The sequence below is a fragment of the Molothrus ater genome, chromosome 18, assembly GCF_012460135.2.
Source record: "Molothrus ater isolate BHLD 08-10-18 breed brown headed cowbird chromosome 18, BPBGC_Mater_1.1, whole genome shotgun sequence".
NCBI lineage: Eukaryota > Metazoa > Chordata > Aves > Passeriformes > Icteridae > Molothrus > Molothrus ater.
The window spans coordinates 14,157,001-14,176,927 of NC_050495.2; the positions used below are offsets into that span (position 1 = coordinate 14,157,001).

The 19,927-nt window shown below is 48.9% G+C and overlaps 1 protein-coding gene across 4 annotated transcripts in view; it reads right to left on the reverse strand.

The window, feature by feature from the left end:
* The window catches only part of AIFM3 (apoptosis inducing factor mitochondria associated 3), a 55,992-nt gene that overhangs the window by 16,588 nt on the left and 19,477 nt on the right, over positions 1–19,927 (reverse strand). For all 4 annotated transcript variants that reach the window (XM_036393145.1, XM_054516728.1, XM_036393144.2 and 1 more), the window contains exons 4-8: positions 7,581–7,690; positions 6,114–6,223; positions 5,064–5,108; positions 3,789–3,885; positions 1,263–1,375 (exon numbers count right to left, since the gene is read on the reverse strand). In XM_036393145.1, the coding sequence (XP_036249038.1) occupies positions 1,263–1,375; positions 3,789–3,885; positions 5,064–5,108; positions 6,114–6,223; positions 7,581–7,690 (475 nt within the window). The remainder of the gene's footprint in view (positions 1–1,262; positions 1,376–3,788; positions 3,886–5,063; positions 5,109–6,113; positions 6,224–7,580; positions 7,691–19,927) is intronic.

Consider the following 19,927-nt stretch of genomic DNA (forward strand, 5'->3'; position numbering starts at 1 on the left):
GGCTTTGTGTACCTTTCAAAAGCAACTACAGCCAAAGGTGTTCAGTGGAGGATTTAACAAACCATGTACAACATCTCTGCCATGTGGAATGTTCTTACTATTTAATAGCGAGAAGAAGAGCCGGTCTAAGACTCATACATGGGGATGAGTGTTTGGAAGAGCTGTCTGGCTGGGACAGGGACTCTCAGATTCTCCAAGCTGCTCAGCACAACCCCTGTGATGCTTGGATGCAGGTAGCAGGCAGCTGCTCTTCACTCCAGGCAAGACTTGCAGAAGCACAGAAATGGCCTGAATGCTCCCAAAAAGTCATGTGCATGTTTGCCTGTCTTTGAAAATCACTTTTTTTGGGTGCTGGAAGATGGTATGATTGTAGTAGTCCCCATGGGTAAGGTAAGCATTCCTGCCATGAGGATGAACACATAGCTCACCTTATGTTATCTTCAGGCTCTAAGGTCAAATGCTGCTGTCCAACTTGAGCTGCTGCCTGACATCAAAGAAGGTTCAGGAATCAGCAGCAAGAAAATCTGATTAAAGACCATCCTGTGTCTATAAACTGGAATGCAAAATGGGATGTGTATCAGAAAAAGCAACCTTTGCACTTCCATCAAGTTATCAAGCTGTGATGACAGCTGAGAATCATCGTAATTACAGCACAGAGCATCCCTGGGCAGCAAGAAACAGACACTAATAAAAACTCTGGTAGACAACACCATTTTTCCACATGCTCCATTTCATTGCCTTAAATATTTTTGACCCAGAAACACTTTAAGAAGACCCATCCAGGTACAAGCTGGATAAGAGAGCTACCATTTCATCCATAGAATCATAGAATGGTTTGGGTTGCAAGGGACTAAAGGCTCATCTCATTTCAATTTGCAGGGATACCTTCCACTAGACCAGATTGCTCCAAGCCCCAATGTTCAACCTGGCCTTGGACACTTCCAGGGATCCAGAGGCAGCCACAGCTGCTCTGGGCAACCTGTGCCAAGGCCTCACCACCCACACAAGGAAGAATACCTTTGTTTTTCTGCTGGAGTAATCTTAATTCAGTTTGAACAACTCCTTTTTGTGTTTCATATTTCATTCACAAAGAGGGAAGAAAATTCAAGGGAAACAGAGACAAGAAGATTAATGAAACAGAACCTTGCAGCTGAGGGTTGAATAATATGAATAATAGCGGGGAAAGGCCCTAGAGCAAATTTTAAAATTGGGGAGCAAATTTTAAAACTGGGGAACTGTGGCATACCCAGAGTGATACAAACCTTACTGAGCTTTGGTCTGTCATAGGGCAAGTGTCTGTCCATGGTGCACATCACAATCCGGTCAGAGAAACCCTCCTGGCGCAAGGTCTCTGCACAGACCAGCCCAGCTGCCCCTAAGGGAGAAGGAGACCAGTGACAGCCATGTGTATGTGGCCCTGGGAGGTCTGCACTGCTAAACCCACTGGGGCTGACTCCAAAACCACAACCTCCAGCAGCCCTGGCCTCACCTCACAACCTCTCCTAACTCAAACAGCTCACACAGGAAGCCAGTTGGAGCAGATGCATGAGGCAGCAGAAGGGATGCTCTGTCTATGGACCATGACATTAATCCTCTTGTCTATCCCTAAACTGTCACAAACACACAAAGAGCACACCTGAGGAGTGTTGCTAAAGCCTACAAACTCTGACAAACTCCAGGCCATAAGCAGCCACTTAGAACCTTAGACTTCTCTAGTCAGAGAAGGGCCTGCACACCCTGCTCCTGGTGAATTTATGTCCAAGCATGGAGAGTAGGAAGTCCTCCCTCCTCCATGGCCAAGGTGTTGGTTGTGTGACTCACTGCAGACCATTTTCCATCTATTTCTTTAAGGTTTTTTTTGTTCACTTGTTTCAATCACAGAAAAAAACTCATTAAATCAAACAAAAAGCTGCCTTGGGAGCTCAGGTGAGAAGTCCAGAGTCTCTTCTCAGCCAAGGAAGCCTCACTCCATGATAAGTGTTTTTAGGGCCACAAATTCTGTAACACCACTGAGAGAAGATGGACCTGGACCATATGGTTTGGTCCATCAACAAGACACTCCCACTGATGGAGCTGGGGGACAGTGGAAGAAGGGACAAGCAGGTGGACATCCTATGGATGCTGCCAGGAGCATCCTGAGCCAGAGCTGGCACTGTGCTGATGTCAGGATGACCCTCACATGAGCAAGGGACTGCAGTCAATTGCTCTCAGCTCTGCTGGGCATGGCTGGACTGGCAGTCTTTCCCCAATACTTCCCCACAAAGCCAGCTTTGAAATCTCCTTTGGTGTCCACCAGAATAGACTCTGGTCTTTAACAGACCTGTAAATTTATCTGGTAAAGCCTGAGAAAGTTTCCTCAGCAATGGCTGATGTTGTCTGTGGAGTGACCTTGTTGAGGATTGTGATAACTGTCCAGACCTGCCGCACACCAGGACATTCCAGCTGACCTCAGGGAGCAGTATGTCCCACCCTGGCATTCAATCAACAATCAGCAAGGGCACAAAGAAAGGAAAAATGTCACCCAGCAACATGGGAAAAGCCAGTCAAGCTGGTTTTCCCCTCCGCTCAGACTGTGAGATACACCTTAGATGATCCCAATTTGATGGTCCAATATCCAGCTTGGATCTGGTGACCTCAAGAGTCAAGTAAGAACAACCCATGTGCGAGGAGCAGATGTTTCCTCACAGACCCAGGAACAGAAGCTCCCGTCCTCCTCCCACCCTCCATTTCACCCCAACACGGCCCAGCCTTGGCATCCAACCCATTTCAGAAACTTGGTAGAGATGCTTCACCTCATCCATTAGGCTTTCCACAAAAACGGCAACACACAAATGGAGCTGGGACAAGGGAGGGAGGGAAGGGAAGGGAAGGGAAGGGAAGGGAAGGGAAGGGAAGGGAAGGGAAGGGAAGGGAAGGGAAGGGAAGGGAAGGGAAGGGAAGGGAAGGGAAGGGAAGGGAAGGGAAGGGAAGGGAAGGGAAGGGAAGGGAAGGGAAGGGAAGGGAAGGGAAGGGAAGGGAAGGGAAGGGAAGGGAAGGGAAGGGAAGGGAAGGGAAGGGAAGGGAAGGGAAGGGAAGGGAAGGGAAGGGAAGGGAAGGGAAGGGAAGGGAAGGGAAGGGAAGGGAAGGGAAGGGAAGGGAAGGGAAGGGAAGGGAAGGGAAGGGAAGGGAAGGGAAGGGAAGGGAAGGGAAGGGAAGGGAAGGGAAGGGAAGGGAAGGGAAGGGAAGGGAAGGGAAGGGAAGGGAAGGGAAGGGAAGGGAAGGGAAGGGAAGGGAAGGGAAGGGAAGGGAGAACTTGGAAGCTTTGCTGGTTTTGGCAATCTATTTTTGGGATCTGACATTTGCTGGCAAGGTTGAAGAACTTTTATCTTCAGAGAAGCATCTTGAGGTGAGAACTTTGGAGGTGCAATGGGATGAGATGGTGATGTGCAAGGTCCAAGAGAGAAAGGTGTATCGACATCACAGGGACCTGAAAAGACTTCATCTCATCATCTGTGGAAATCAGGGGTTGCTAATGTAACTGGGAAGGGAGTAACAGGAAGAGGATTCAGGATTCACTCCAAAGCATGGCAACAGGGAACTGTAAAGCTCCACAGACTGGACCACAGAGCATCTTTGGATCATTAGCATGTAGTACAAAAAAGTTCAGGATGACTTTCTGGTGTGACCCTTTGCACAGGGAGGAATGCAAGAGGGGTGACGGGTAGAGGGTGCAGGGCACACAGACACCCCCTCCATGCATCCCTGCCTGGGAGGGGACACACAGTGACCCCAGCATGTGCCACCCTTACCTGCACCAATGATCAGCACATTGGTGCTGCTCAGGTTGTAGTTGCTCAAGGAGATGCACTTTGCCATCATCTTTGTCCTCCTCTGTGTCTGAAGAGCCTGTGTCACCACCAAAAAAAAAGAAGAAAAGCAACTATCTTTACTCAGTGTTACCCTGGGCAGGCAGGCAGGGATGGGGACAACTGTAGCAGTGTCATAAACCAGCTTGGATAGGAAGGGAACAACAACACCCTTGTACTGAACAAGGACTCCAAACTCCTGCTCATCCAAATACCATTCCAATGTCCAGTGCACTGCCCCTTACAAGGTACAAGAGTAAAACAAATCCATCATCTTCTGCAAAGGCATGCAGCTACTCAGAGCTGGGGTGGTGGTGGGGCAATAGAAAAAGCAGGTGTCCTTGTGCAATTCTGCACCAAAGGTAAGACAAAAATGAAAAAAAACTCTTTCAGGAATTTTATCCTGAACCTGAGCAGAGCTTGTGCACCTGATATCCAAAGCTGAGGGACTTGTCCAATCCACCAGAGCACAGGCATGGACCTGTGCCAGTGCAGCCCTGCTGCACAGACCCCCTGTTCCCAGGCATTAGAGGCCAAAATCTGTTCCTGATAGAGCAAATAGACTCAGTTTCCCCTCATCACATCCCCAAATCAGCTGGAGTTGAAGTGCTGCTGTTCAGGTGACATCTCTGGATCTAACCCAAGTGCTCCAGGGGCCCACTGGGGCTCTGAGCCACTGGATTTGCACATGTGGACATACAACCATGCATCAAAGAAGGCTTTTCATGGAAAGAAAGATGGCAGTGGCCTGAATGGGCTTCATTCTGCATTCCATCAGGGTGGGAGAGCCCTTTCTACCCCTGCATCAGGTTCCTCTCCAGCAGGAGCTGAGGTGTGGGCTCAGGAGGAAGCACAAGTGGCCTCTGCCATCATCATGCCAAAAGGCTGGAAGGTGGAAGAGGCCTCTTCCGATGGGCCTGCTAAATTAAAAATTGCTCTGAGCTTAAGGAAACATAGGACAAGTGCAGGATAAACACCTGTAAGGCCTGAGAATGTGGACAGCCCAGGCCAGGTGTCCAGCAGCTGCAGGGAGGCTGGGTGCAAGGGGGACCCAACATCTCTGCCCTGCTCCACTTGTACCTCCATATAAACTGGATACTCACACATCACTCTGCCCAGGCCAGAGGATCAAAGAGAAGCATTTCCCCCCACCCCCATGCACATACAGCAAAAAATGAAAACATTTGTCTTGATTTTTGGATGTCAGTGGCCCCTCACCTGCTTGCTTGCTCGGATGTATACCTTCTCCTTCTCAATCTTCACCTGAGGGTGACAGAACAGTGCTGGTTTGCAGAGCAGCAAGGGTTCTCTCTGGGCAACAGCTAAGGAGCAAGGGGTGATGGCACGAGGTCACCTGTAGGAGCAGCTCAGACCATGGCAGGGCTCATCCCAGCTCGAGGCTGTGGGATCTCCTGCCTCGGATCAACCCCACACCAACACTCAGTGTGCAATCTGATCCCTACCCAAATCTTACACATGGTTTCTCATTCCCACCTCACTCCTACTCCAGAGATCTCCCAGACCAGGCACTCCCAGGTTCCCAGGAGGTACCTGATGCCTGTGGGTGGGTGCAAGGGAGCTTCAGGGGGGAAGGAGCTGCCCTCCACTGGTGACACCAGCACATCCTTGGAAAATATTTGCTCCATGCCATACAGAACATTGCTTATCCCAATTAAAAGAGTCATTTTGTGGGTGACACGGAACTGAGTGGTGTGGTTGATGCTCTAGAGGGAAGGGATCCATGCAGAGGAATGTGGCCAGGCTGGAGAAGTGATTCCCACATGGGAATCTTATAAGGTTTCAATAAGGGCAAATGCAAGCTGCTGCAGCTGGATGTGAGCAATTTGCCTTACCTGTCCAGACTGAGGGATGCAGGAATTGAGAGCAGCCCTGAGGCAGACTGGGATTGTTCACATGGAGAAGAGAGGCCTAAAGGGGCTCCAAGAGAGCAGGAGAAGGACTTTGGACAAGGGGCTGCAGTGACAGCACAAGGGGGAATGTCTCCCACTGCCAGAGGGCAAGGATGGATGGGATATTGGGAAGGAATTGTTCCCTGGGAGGGTGGGGAAGCCCTGGCACAGGGTGCCCAGAGAAGCTGTGGCTGCCCCACTCCTGGAAGTGTTGCAGACCAGGTTGTAGTGGGCTTGGAGCAACCTGGGATAGTGGAAAGTGTCCAAGGGGTGGAATGAGGTAAGCCTTAAGGTCCCTTCCAACCCAGACCATTCCATGATCCTATGGTTTCCTCTGCCGCACGGACAAGGATCTCACCTGGAACCTGGGTAAACTATCCAAGCCGGGAAAGTCCTCAATGTCACCTGTGCCAATGTTGAAGCAAGCTCCATGCCAGGGACAGCGGACTCTTCCTTTGGACAAAACCCCTGCAGGGAACATGGCAGAGCAGGGTTGGTGCTGCCCTGCAGCTGCCTCCCATCCTGTGAGATGCACCTCTCCTACAGGACACATGATAGCTGATGCGAAACTGGATGGGCAACAGTGGAGTCTTCTCAACATGCACACTGGGCATGTTTGGGACCAGCTGGGATCCCCTATGAGCAATTCCTTCTAAAATGCCCTGGATGGCAGGGTCCTCCAGTACCTCTGGGCGCAGTTCCAAAGCTGTTTACTCTGGGATATAACTTCACTCTCCAGCCAGGATGGGGCTGTCATCCCCAGAGTCTCATGGTCATTTTTAAAAGCCCCACTATTACCCAGAACAAGTGGTGCTGCAAGCAGAGCATCACTGATTTAGAGTACACATGTTTCAGAGCAGACCCTGGCACAGCAAGGCACCTGCACTCACTGGGAAGCATAGGCATGCCCTAAAGCCATGTGTACATTTCTCTAGGTGTTGGTTCAGAGGCTGCTACCTTGGATTTCAGCTTTCCCTGCTACAGTGCCAGGGCAGGGAATAGGCCACCATGTGGCCATGGACTGGTCCTGAGCTTGTGTCTTTGCTTGCTGAGGCACAGCAGTGACACATCTCATCACCACCATGGGTGGGGCACAGGAGCAGCCCCCTTGCACCTACAGCTGCAGCAAATCCCCAGAGAGATCCCTGTGTGACAGCCAGTCTGAGGAATGCACCACAGGTCTCTGAAAGGGCAGTGAGCTCTCACCTCCAGGGCAGCGTGGGGCTCCTCTGCCCTGCTTAGCAAGAGGCTCATCCCAGGGTGGGGGGGCTGAGAGCATGGCTGCTACACCCAGCACAGCTGCTGGGCCAGCAATGCCCAGAAGACACTCAGTGTCTTCCCCAGGATCACACCTCCAGCAAAGTGCCCTACCACCCCCAGTTTTGGTGATGTATGTCAGTACACAGACTGCTGCCATTGCTTAGGCTCGGGGCAGAGACCTGCCTGAAGCCTGTGCTGAGAAAGTGCCAGGATGCGTATTTTTAGATGCCAGGATGGGAAACCATTCCACCTCATCCCACTTCAGTCAATAACATGAGCAATGTTCTTTTTGCTACTGAAAGGATCCCATCAGCCCAAAGAGTGTCCTCTTTCCCCTCAACGAGAAGAAGCCCCAGCCCTGTGATCAGCAGGCAGCTGCAAACCAGACCTGGCAAAGTGCTCTGGGGAAGCTCCAGCTTGTTCCCATGCCTTCCCCAGCCAGAAGATGCCCCAGTGATGCTGAGTGTGCAGTGCAGCACTGCTGCATGCTGGGCAGCACAGCCAGGGGGCTGTCCTTTGTCCTGTGATGCCCTTGGTTGCTCTCCAGGACATGATGCAGACTGACCTTTGACCAGCGGAGCCCCATAGTGGGGACACTTGTGTCCCACGGCGTGGAACTCCCCGCTCTCCTTGATGAGCAGAGCCTTCCCGCAGCCCAGGTCCACTTCCCGCATCCTGGACAGGAGGAATATGGAAACAGATAGCAGAGCATCCCCCTCACAGCTGATGCCACCACTCCACCCTACAATCCAGCCCAGCCTAGTCCCACCAGGCTCCCCTCTTCCTTCAACCTGCTCATTACTGGCTTCAGGTGACTACAGATATAGGTCATTCCTTGTCACCAAGCCAGCTTTGGAGGTGGCTCTGCTGAACAGACTGGGGAACATCCAAGCTGGGCCATTCAGTGGCAGCATCTAATTTATCCATCATTGTGCCAAGAGGCAGCTCAAAACACCTCCCCACCTGCTGGGGGAGCTGGTAGTGGCAGCAAGAAACCAAACTGGTTTTACTGTGACATCAGCTCCCCTCCTGGCTCAGCAGCTCAGCAGGCCCCTGCCAGGCTTGTGTTTGTTTTTCAAACCAAACACAGTATCTCCCAGAGCTGAAAACAAGGAGAGGTTACTCTGAACTTTGGGGTCTACCTCCCACACCTCAGGGTTTTTGCTCTGGTCCTGGCCAGTCCCAGGGTCACTTTTCCTGATAAATCCCTCAGGACAGCAGACACCTGTATGTGACCTTCTTGATGTTCTCCTCAGCTGCTTTTGCAGAGTGGAGCTCACACAGTGACCTCCTACCAGCACCAGGTTCCTGGCCCCAGCTCTGCTGGGTTCAGCTCTGCTCTGCAGAGGAGCCAGCAAACCTTCAAGCCATTCCTATGGAGGGGTTCAGGTTCTCTTTGAAATCTCACAGTTGCTCACAGAACAAGGAGGAACATTCTTAAACAAAAAGGGATCAGTTTAGACTACATATAAGAAAGAAGTTTTTATAATGTGAGTAGCAGGATGCTCTGCCTGGAATAGGGTAAGACAAATCAAACAACACCGTTTTGCAAAGCTGTCAGTGGTGAACTGAGAGGGGGTGTCACACTGCTTTTGGTCTTGAATTATGCTAAATCCAGTCTGACTCATCAACCCCAAAGTTAAACATTCTGATAGCAAGAGGAAGATGGGGCAGATACGGTGAATTATCCTTACCTAAAAATGCTAAGCTGGAACAGCTGGCCTGCAGATATCTGACTGACAATCACTTTTTACTCTAAAAGTCCTGCCCCTTACAAATAGCAGGTTCCTCTAACATATCCCTTCTTGGAGTGTGTGTGGAGATTCCTCCCTGGGGTGGGGACACCCTTCAAGGTCACTCCTCAAGAGTGAGCAAAGATTTGCCCACGCTCGTTGGTCTGGGTGAGTGACATCAATCTCTATTTCATAATCATGGGGTTTTCCAGCTTTAATAAAATTACTTTCATATACTCTTTTCTACTCTACTATTAGTTTTAGCTTTTATCCTGTATAGTACATAAGATTAAGATCTTTTTGTCTAATCATTTATCATAATAAATAATTTCTTTTTATACAAATATATCTGGTTTGCCATCCCTATCCCTGCAGGAAAAAGTTGTACAAAGGTTCAGTCGCACCTTCGTAATTCCTTAGACTTAAACTGTTGGCAATGAGGGTTAGGATTGGATCCAGCTACACCAAGGCTTCTCTTAGAGAAGGAGTTTACAAAGGCAGGGAGTCCTTTCTGTACCTCCTGACTCAACAATAGCTTCTCTCACAAACTTTGTCTGAAATTCCCACTCCACCCGTGACAAATTGACATAGTCAGCAGGATGGCAAATAATTTTGGGAAAGAGACAAAAGGCTTAACAGAATATTTATGGCAGCAGAGGACACACATTGACACTGATAATCCTTGATCAGTGAACAATTGGTATGAGTGGGAAAGGATACAAGAGAATCAAATAAAAAAGGGATCAGTGGAAGATTAAAAAGGAAGAGGTATCATGTGTCATGTAGTGAGATTATGCTTAAAGGCTGTATGGCAATGGAGCTAATAAAAGAAATAAAGAAACTAATAATCTGAAAGAGGAAATAAAAGGAAATATGTACAACTGTCTTTACAGTTATCAAAATGACCAATCAAAGAAACAGCTAAAAGAATTCCAGGAAAAGACAAAAGCCTTGGAAGAAAAAATAGAACTGATATTATAAAAGTCCCCAGTGCTGAAAAAATGTGAAAATTAATAGTATCACCTGAGGATTGGGATGGTGATTTTTGGGAAAGCCCTGATGAAAATGCTGATGAGAGAGAATGGAACTCTGGTGAAATAATTCAGTGTTCACCTCCGATAGAGGAAGAGGTTCCAGATTTTAAAATGGAACACATAATTAAGACCAAAGTGTCCAAACAACCCCAAGAAGGTCAGAGGAGGAACATGGACTGAACTTATGGCCTGGGACCCCCTGCAACTAGCAAATCTACAGGAAAAATATGGAAGAAAATCAGGGGAGTCAGAAACCAAGTATTTGTGGAGAGTGAGTCTCTGGAGAAGCTAGAATATTGCTGAATGGAACTCAAGCTAAGGGATACTGGGGGCCAGAAGTCTTATTAAATCTTGGACCTGAACTTGCCAATCAACCCTATTCAATAACCAGTGAGGCTGCATATTGGGCAGGAGCAATAAATGTTATGAGAAGAGGAGACACAGCTTCCCTACCCACACGGTCATCTAATGAAATCTCTGCTGCTGTTACAAAGGCAGCTTTTGTGTGAAAACAGAAACACCCCAATCTCCACAGAGGTGGCTCCTAATTAAGACTTCTATTGAGAGATGCCCCTGCAATGATAAAAATTTATTTAGTGGGGCGATGAGATGAAATTAGAAGAGATGTAATGCATAATGAAGGCGATTATCCCCACATAATACAAGCCGGCAAAATTCTTGCATGGCTTGGGAACCAGACAAGGAAAACGGGCTAAGAAAGCCATTCTGGAGAGCAAACTCGGGCTATTGAGAGGAGTCTAAAAACTTAAATGCAGATACCTCCAGAATGCTGGGTGAGGACTTTCAAACATACCCTACTTGAGAGAAACAAAAGATCAAAACTCTGCTTACTTCTGGGAAGAGCAAAAGGAGGTGTGGATGAGGATGGCAGTGATCTTAGGAGTCCCCTGTGATGCCCTCAGGGGACAGTCCAGTGCAGGATAGCAGACTTAGTCAAAGTGGTGAAGGATGGGGAGGACACAAGTAATGGAAAGCCTCCACAGGAAACCCCCCTCAGTTCTTTTGAGTTAACAGAAACACAAAAGGAAAAAAATACTAAGCTCTGGGTGAACTTTGGGCCTTCTCACCCAGCTCATTACAACCTATCAATGATCTGATAAGGATGGGCCCCATATCTACTTACCAGTAGGACCTAGAAAACAACATTTGAATTTTTAAATTACTACAGGAGCCCAAATATCTCCAAGCACCCCCACAGATGCTGAAAAAATAAATTTAAGTTTTAAATAAGGAGAGTCCATCTAACAGTATTCAAAGGACAAAGTATTATATATTCCACTGTCAAAGTCTGTTTATGGCTAGCTGGGGAAAAACAAATGACCTCACACACATTTGCAATCACAAATCATGAAGAAAACATTTTAGGATATGGCGCTCTCAAAAGAAATTTGGCAATTGCACAACAGGAATGTTCAGTCATCCGGACCCACAAAAACTGCATATAATAATTTTTCTGAAAAAAACAGAAAATGAATCTATTAAAAATTTAGAACAAAGGGTATTATATTTAGGACACATATCCCCTATAATTCTCCTGTTTGGCCAGTGAGGAAACCAGACATGAATTGGCGCTTAATGATTGATTATCGGTGGCTGAATGCCAACACGGGAAGACTCATCCCAAACACTGCCAGTCTCAGTGCCACCCTGCAAGCAGCTGCACACAAATGGACAGCAGTTCTAGATGTAAAAGACATGTTCTTCATGGTTCCATTTCAGGATACTGGAGAAATCATATTCCTGGATTTTCTATAGAAAAGACTATTGTATGCATTAATGAGCAAAAGCCAGACTTAGGGGTGGCTTGATAGTCAGAAAAGGCTTTACAAATGCTAATAGAAGAGTTAAAAATATAGTCATCACTTGGAGCAGTTCATTCCAATGATCCTATAAGAGCTGAATGGGGTTTTGCTGAACATGGGACTTACTGTAACATGTTCTACCAAGGCCCACACAGACCTAAACAACCATAAGGGCCCAGTTCTGCAGCATTAAAAGATCCTGAGAAGAGATATACTCTGACTGGGAAAAGAGATTACTATTTCTGAGCTCTTAAACAAGTAGAAAAAATTCAACAGCACCAATCTATGCAAATCCAAAGACCCTTTAATCTGTTAGCCAGGATTAAGAAGGGCTATGCTCCACGAGGTGGGATTGCACAAAGACCAAGAGTGCATGAATGCTGTGTACATGTCTCAGGAGTCACAGGTCTAATGGATATAACTGAAGGGCCAACAAAACCTGCACAATTACAGACAGCCATGATCCTAGATATGCTGGCTTTGCAACAGCTACTAAAGCTTAGTGCTATACTTGGTGATCCTGCAGTTACATCATACTCTGAAGTTAAAGACGTCTGGTTCACCAATGCCTCAGACAAACACTTTGATGGTAAATGGAAGTAGAGAGCAGTTATGAAGGAACATCATGAACCTGTGCTAGGAGAGGGTCAGGCTGGACATTAGGGAAAGGTTCTTCCCCCAGAGGATGCTGGCACTGCCCAGGCTTCCCAGGGAACGGGCACAGCCTCAAGGCTGCCAGAACTCCAGGAGCCTTTGGACAGCACTGCCAGGGATGCCCAGGGTGGGATTGCTGGGGTGTCCTGTGCACGGCTGTGAGTTGGACTGGATGATCCTTCTGATACCCTTTCAACTCAGGATATTCTGTGATTCTATGGATGGGGCTCTGAGCAATCTTGTCTAGTGGAAGGTGCCCCTGCCCACAGCAGAGGGTTAGACCAGATGGCCTTTAACAGTCCCTTCCAACCCCAACCATTCTGACTCAATGATTCCATGGTGCAGTACCCTGGATTAAAGCGTGATTAGCACAGCAGGAATTGTTTACAACACGGAGCTTGGCAGTTTTTCACCTCACTGGGCCACACATCTCTCCTTGAGATTCAGCCCCATCCTGGCCAAAAGCATCTCTTTGTTGATCATGCACCTCGATGCAAGCCAGAAAGAGCTACTGAACACAACCCTCTGCTGAATGAGTGATTGATGATGCCACTAGCACTGAAAAGCAGCATTTTACAAAATCCTTTCTACCACCTCTGGGTTGTCCAAGGCTCCATAGCCTTCTGTTCCAGCAGGGATAAACTGAGCAATACACACCTCTACAGCATCCACATGCAGGTGAATTTGTCCACAGCATCTCCCAGGGATGTAGGGATGTTGTGCCTCCTCCATGGTGCCCAGAAATTCTGCCTCTGCCTGCTGCAGACTGGCAGGGCACAGGCTCTGCACTGCAGCTTCAACTCGTGCTTACATTTGCCAGAGTTCCCATGGCCTGCAGACTGTGTTGGTGGCCATGTGTCACTGGTCAGTGGCACTACCTACAGGAGCACGAGTCTTTCAACCATCCATCATTCCCAGGAAGCTGCTCATTGATCATCTCTGCAGGCTGGAGACTGGGGTGCAGAAGGCTCCAGCACCAAGGTCTCCACTCCTCCACCTGCCCAGAACTTGGCCAGAGACATTTCCACAGCTTTGCAGAACAGTGTCCAAGTGTTGCTGAGTGATGCTGATGTTGCTCTGCACTGAGCAGATCTTTACTCTCTGCCCTCTCAGTGTGCCTCCACCAGCTCTGCCAGACCTTGCTCTCAGCACATGCTGTCTCTTCTCAGCTCTCAGATGCTCCCTTTCCAACCAATAGTCCCAACACACTCTGTGCAATCCATGGTCTGCCTGAGGCACTGAACCTCTTTCCAATGCAACTATCAGCAGCTGCTTCCCAGAGCAGAGTCTTCCAGCTAGCCATGGAGGAAAGTAAGAGCTGAGGAGACAGCCCTCGTTTTGTACAGAGCTGGACAGGGAGCACAGAGCTGCTGGTCCCTGGAGACTTCCCCTCTTCCAGCCAGAAAGCCTATCCCTACACAGCTTGATGTTAATCTGGAAATCTGGTTGCTACCACTGCATGAAGAGGACCATCTCTACAGCTATCCCAACACGTTGCCTTTGGGGTGCCAAACACATCACCATGACCATAGCAAACCCCACTTGCACAAGGAAGTCACTGGCCATGTGTGATTCCAGAATGCTATTCATGCACACCAGGTTCCAGGGTCTCAGAAGAATAGGACAGACTTTGTGTGCTCACTCCTTCTCAGACAACATCCCAACTCAATCCCGTTATTTGCCCTCAGGCTACATAGACACTTGCCCCACTCTGCTTTGAAGCCATGGAGGTCAGAACAGGGCTCAGCTCACCAACACTTCTGTTCCACCCTTAAACCCAGACAAGCCAGACTCCGGGCAAGTGCTTCACCTGCATCAACTGTCCAATGACAAATGCTCAATTCCCTAATTTCCTTGTCACCTTGGGTGAAAACCAGCAGAGTCCACCACTCCTGCCCTTTGTCCCATTAATTTGGCCACCTGGCTCCTCAGAGACGCAGCTCTGCTCCCTCCCCAAGACTCGGCACTCTGCTCCCTCCCCAAGACTCGGCACTCGGAGCTCTTCCCTCTGTACAAGGGGAAGGGAGCAGTACAAGTCCTGCTGCATTCCTCAGCTGATAAAACCTGTTCAACGGCAACCATAACTCCCTGGGAAGATACGATAAGCTAAAGAATTTACAGCTTACCCAAGGAGCTGTGTGAACTGAGAGAGTCAAAAACAAGACCTGGTGTCTTCAAGCCAGCACACAGCCACCTGCAAGGCTCCCATCCTGCACTCACTCCAGAGTAATCCAGAGAGTGATTTACACTGCCCTGCACCCCACTGAGCTGTTTACTCAGTTGGGAATTTGTCCTGTTGTCCCACCCCACTCCCCACTCTGGAAGCACAGCTAAATCTCAGTTCTGGCCTGGAAAGGACCTTTGCTTGAGAGCTGTGAGAGCACCGGGGGGCTGTTTTCTGTCCAGTTAGCCTGCTGGGAGGCTGGATGGTTACTGTAACACTAGTTTATCCTCCAGTATCTTTCTGCATCTCAGTTCTGATGAGACTGTCCTGGTAGCAGAAAGACATAAAGGTTGGGCAGAAAGCATACTCTGTGCTTGTAGACTCCACTAATGCAAGGCAGTGGTGCCCGAAGCCTCATGCCAGCACCCTGCGCTGATGCCATGCCCATGCACACCCCTGCCCAGCACACTCCTTGGGAGAATCATCCCAGAAAATCACTCTGGGTACCAGCACAAGGGGACTCCTTCAGCTTGGCTTATTGCTTACATGAGCTGTGGGACTGTCTCACAGCACTCCTATCTTGACCTGGACCCAGCCTTCTAGAGAACACCTTATTCTCAACCCAAAATATCTGGTGTAGGCACATCTGCTGTCACGCTCATAGCATGCTGCAGCAGCTGATGCATATGGGACCGGCTCCTAGACCAGTGACAGCTCCTAGCCCTGGCTTTAGCTGAGGAGCTAAAGCTCCCTGCTATGGCCACCTGCAGCCAAGTATGTTCTCACAGGCTGCAGCAAGCTCTTCCTCACCTTCCCTGCAGCCAGAAGAGCTCTCCTAATCGTTTCATCTATCATACTCCCTGCTCCCCAGTCAATCTAGATATTCACAGAATCATAGGGTGGTTTGTGTGGGAAAAGGACCTTAAAGACCCTCTCATTCTACCCCCTGCCATGGGCAGGGACACCTTCCATAGACCACGTAAGGCTGCATCTTGACCCTGGAACAGAACCCTACCTGTGCAACCAGTATTTCCCAAGACAGTTTCCCCCTTTTTCTTCACTCCACCATCAAGGCAATTCCAGTTTCTGCCTGTTCTCGGCCCTGCTCCCCTCCAACCCTGCTGCCACTGCTCACCTGCACAGGGGGCAGTAGGTCACCCACACCTCTGCATGTCAAATCTTCTTGCAGGATACATTGTATTTCTCTGACCCTCTGCATCACCCACCAAAAGCACCCACATTCTTGAGCAAAAAACATCCCACAGATGGGTTTGTCTTTGCTTGAGGTAGAATGGATCCAAACTTACTTCCTTAACATATTCTTTCTTCACATGCACCATGGGGACTTTATGCCCTTCTACAGTACATAGAGGTTTTCACTAGGCAGGGCCAGCTTGATTGGTGGACCCTCTGGCATTAACTGACAATGTGGCCATCACTAAACATGGATTCCAGTGTTTGAAGGTCCCACTACCCACTGATTTCAATGTAGTTTCTAACAGTGCATTGAACCATTCCAGTTTCCCAGGGGCTGGTGCATGACAGGGAATATGGTATACCTGCTCAATACCTTGTGTTTGTAAGGTATAACACCTTGGTCAGTGTTAATAAGCCCAGTTCCTCCGAACTTTTTACAGAGCCCAGATGTTTATAGGGATATTTTTGAAATTAGTCCCATTGTCTGACTCAATTCTTTCAGTGCTGCTGTGTTGCCACAGAATTTGTTTTCCAAGGGTCCAAATGGTGTTCCAGGCAGTGGTGTAAAGCATGGGGTATGTCTCCAGCCACCCAGTCATGCCTCCTACCATTGTCAGCACATAATGCTTGCCTTGGCAGTGAGCTCGCAGCAGGTTGATACAATCAATCTGCCAGGCCTCCCCATACTTACATCAACAACCACAGGAGCTTTACCCACTTGGCCTTCTTGATCACAGCACACTTTTCACAATCATGGATTACCCAGGATATAGTGTCCTTAGTTAAGTCCACCCCTTAATCATGAGGCCATGTTGCATCTCTTCCTTGATGGCCTGAGGTATTATGGGCCTACTGAGCCAGAAATAATTCACCCTTATGATGCTAGCCCAGACCTACCTGAGATGCTTTAATCTTGGCAGCTCAATCCACTTGTCCATTGGTGTGACACTCCTCAGTGCCAGACTCTCATGGACATGTGCATGCACATGACGGACTTTGACAGCCAACTCCTTTGCCCAGGCACCGATGTCTCACCACAATTCAGCATCCCAGAAGGGTTTCTCTCTGTGCTGCTAGTTTGTCTTTTTCCATCGTTCCAGCCAGCCCCACAGAGCATTTGCTACTATCCCGAAGTCATTGTAGAGGTAGTGTTGGCCATTTCTCTCACTGAGCAATATCTAAGCTGAAAAGCTTTCAACTTTGCAACCTGACTTGATCCACCTTGTCCCTCAATACCTTGTGCCACTCGCTGTGTAGGGCCCCAAACAGCTCCTTCCCATGTTCAATGCATCCCTGCAACAAGGCAGGAACTGTCAGTGAAGAGAGCACACTGCTTTTCATTTTCAGGTAGCTGATTATACGGGCAGGGCCTCCTCAGCACATGTCACCTTCTCCTCCCCCTCTTCTGATGACAGTCTGAAATTTTCACCTTAGGGTCAGTTTGTTATGATTTCCAAGATCCCAGGACTACTGGGGTTTCCCATCCAAGACCACTGTTGATCAGACCAATCTATTTACTCCAGGTAACATCAATGGTATGATGTATGGCAGAGACTTTCTCTTTGAACACCCAGCCCAGCACTGATAGTTGGGGTGCCAGAAGAAGCTGTGCTTCTGTGCTAATCACTTCTGAAGCAGATCAAACCTCTTAACAAACTGCAAGTATCTCTTTTTCATTTGGGGTGTAACAGGCCTCAGATCCTCTGCGTACCTGGCTCCAGAACCACAGGGATTGTCCTCAAGTCTCCCAGGTACCTTGTGCCAGGGGCTCCAGAAGGACCATTCTTCCTGGCTGTGGTGTAGAGCACATTTTTGTCACCCTGTCCTGTCCTGACTGGCTTAAGGACTACTGAATCAACAATCTCCTGTTTAATTTGTTTCAAGGCTCCTTGTTCTTCAAGACCTCCCTGTAAATAATTCTTCTCCTGTGTCACATGATAGAGAGGGCTGACAATCTGACTGTACTCTGGAATATGCACCCTCCAAAAACCCATAGCTCCTGGGAAAGCCTGTGTCTTCTTGTTGGCTGGTGGGGACAAAGCTGGTGTTTTTTAGGCTACATTCATTGGAATCTGACACCTTTGAGAGAATACTTTTCCCTCACACTTGACACAAGCCACCTCCAGAGGTGATAGTTTCCGTCTTCTTCCCAATTCCCTTGTGTTTTGGTTTGAAAGACAGGTCTGCTAAGGAAGGCAGGAGCCTCCACTGAAATACAATATATGACCCCCTTCCCTCCAAATTATTAAGGGGCTTTTGGGCAAAGATTTGGGAAAAGGAATAGCAGCTCTTTCCTAGAATGCATACCAAGGCAAACAGACAACAACTGCGACATTACCAACACCCAGAGCCAGAGACTCAGTCCCAGCCATTTCCCCTCTGGTGCAGTTCCGGGCATAGCCGGCAGGGGCGCTGCTGGCTCCGGGCAGGGCAGAGGCGATGATTCCCCCGCGCCTGCAGGGGGCGCTGTGGCTGGGACGGGAAGGGACAGGGGAAGGGGCGGCCGCTGCCGGGGCCCCGGCAGGACTCTGGGACGAGCAAAGGCAACGGCAGGAGTGAGCAAAAACATCCCCAGGGAGCACACAACATGTACTGAACTCTGCAGCTGTAGCTGGAACAGTGGCGCGTCCCAGCAGGGAGGGGGTGCAGGGCTACAGTGCAGTGAAAACTCGGAGCAGTGGCAAAAGAATGGTGAGAGTGAGGCCGTGGCAGCCCGGCTCTCGAGCAGATGGTGAAAACCCTTTTTTAGTGAGGTAGGTGTTAATAAAGTCCCGGTTCAGTGCCTGCTATTCCAAGCAAAAGGCTAACCCCACAGTAGAAGAAGAAGGACTGGCTTGGGCTCCAGCAGTGGTAGTGAATTCCTTCCCACAAGCAGCAGCTCCAGCCTCTCCAAGCAGAGAGAGAGAGAGACGGAGAGAGAACTAGCAGCTGCCCCATCTCTTAGAGCTTTTAAAGCTCCGTCTTTTACCAGCCCAATTTTCTCGGTATCTCTGCCCCTGTAAGAGATACCTCAGATAAGAGGCATGAAGCCAGATGCCCTCCTCCCCAAGCTTGGTCACTTCTTTTACCCAGTCATTCTTGTTTCCTATCAATTTATGGGACTAAATTCTGTGGGGAGAAAAAAAACTCAAAAAACATCCCAACATCCTAACCCCCAACACCTTGTCAGTGCCTACATCCCAGGACAGGGATCCCAGTTCCTTGGTTTCACTATCACCTAGTTCCATATCATGGACCGCGATATCCCAGCACCGGAGCAGTCATGTCGCCAGGGGCTCTCCTGACTCCTGATATCCTGTCTTTTTGGATATCCCACAACTCACACAGGGACAGAGATTGGGTGATTGTCTCTGGCCCTGCCTCTTCCCCTGTTGTGAGGGCCCTGCTTCCTCTTCATCGTTCACTAAGTGGACAGATTTTGCCTTGGATGTCTTCTTCCATATAGGGCTGAGTGCTCCCAGCGTGGGCTGTTCCTGTGCTTCAGCTGCAGTTGGAGTACCCATGGTGCCTCTTGCTCTTCCTTGCTCCTTTTCTCCCTGAGAGTGCTGTCTAGTATGGAGCACTGTCTGATAAACAGTAGCCAGGGCCCAACACATTGCATAACTTTGCACCTCTCTGGAATTGCCACAGCATTTTTCTTTCAAATATTCTCCCACTTTATTGGGATTTTGTAATTGTTCAGGGCTGAACTTCCAAACCACTGGAGCAAAACAGTCCTGTTTCTGCCACATTACATGCCACTCTTGACTACCCACCCCTGGGGGAGATCTCAAAATGACCTTCCTAAAAATCTCTTTTGTAACTCTAAACATGGTGTGGACTGCACTGAGGAGACCTGGAAGACTTAGCAACAAGAACAGGCTTTACTTAACATACAAGGGAAATTCAAAACTCTCAAAAGCTGTTGTCACAGGCTTGAAGGAAGAAAAGGTGGTGAAACCTGGGGAAGATCTTTGTCCCCAGTGGTCCCCAGAGACTGGGTATGATTATTAATGGAGTCTCAGAGGCAGCACCCGAGGACAAGGCAGGAGGTCAACCCTGAATACACATCCCAAACAGCCCTCATTGTCCTTCGTGTTATCATGTCATAAACCAATATCCCACAGTGCACCAACAGAATGATCCTGATCCCTCGCCCTGCTCTCAAAAGGAGCACTGTGCACAGAGAGTATATATGAAAATACAGACAGAGTGAGGTACCACACCCACGTGAACAGACCAAGCAATGTTGCAGCCAGTTGCTCTGCACCTAATACAACAAATGATTAGATCAAATTTCGTTTCCTACCCTCTCTGGGCAGATCTGT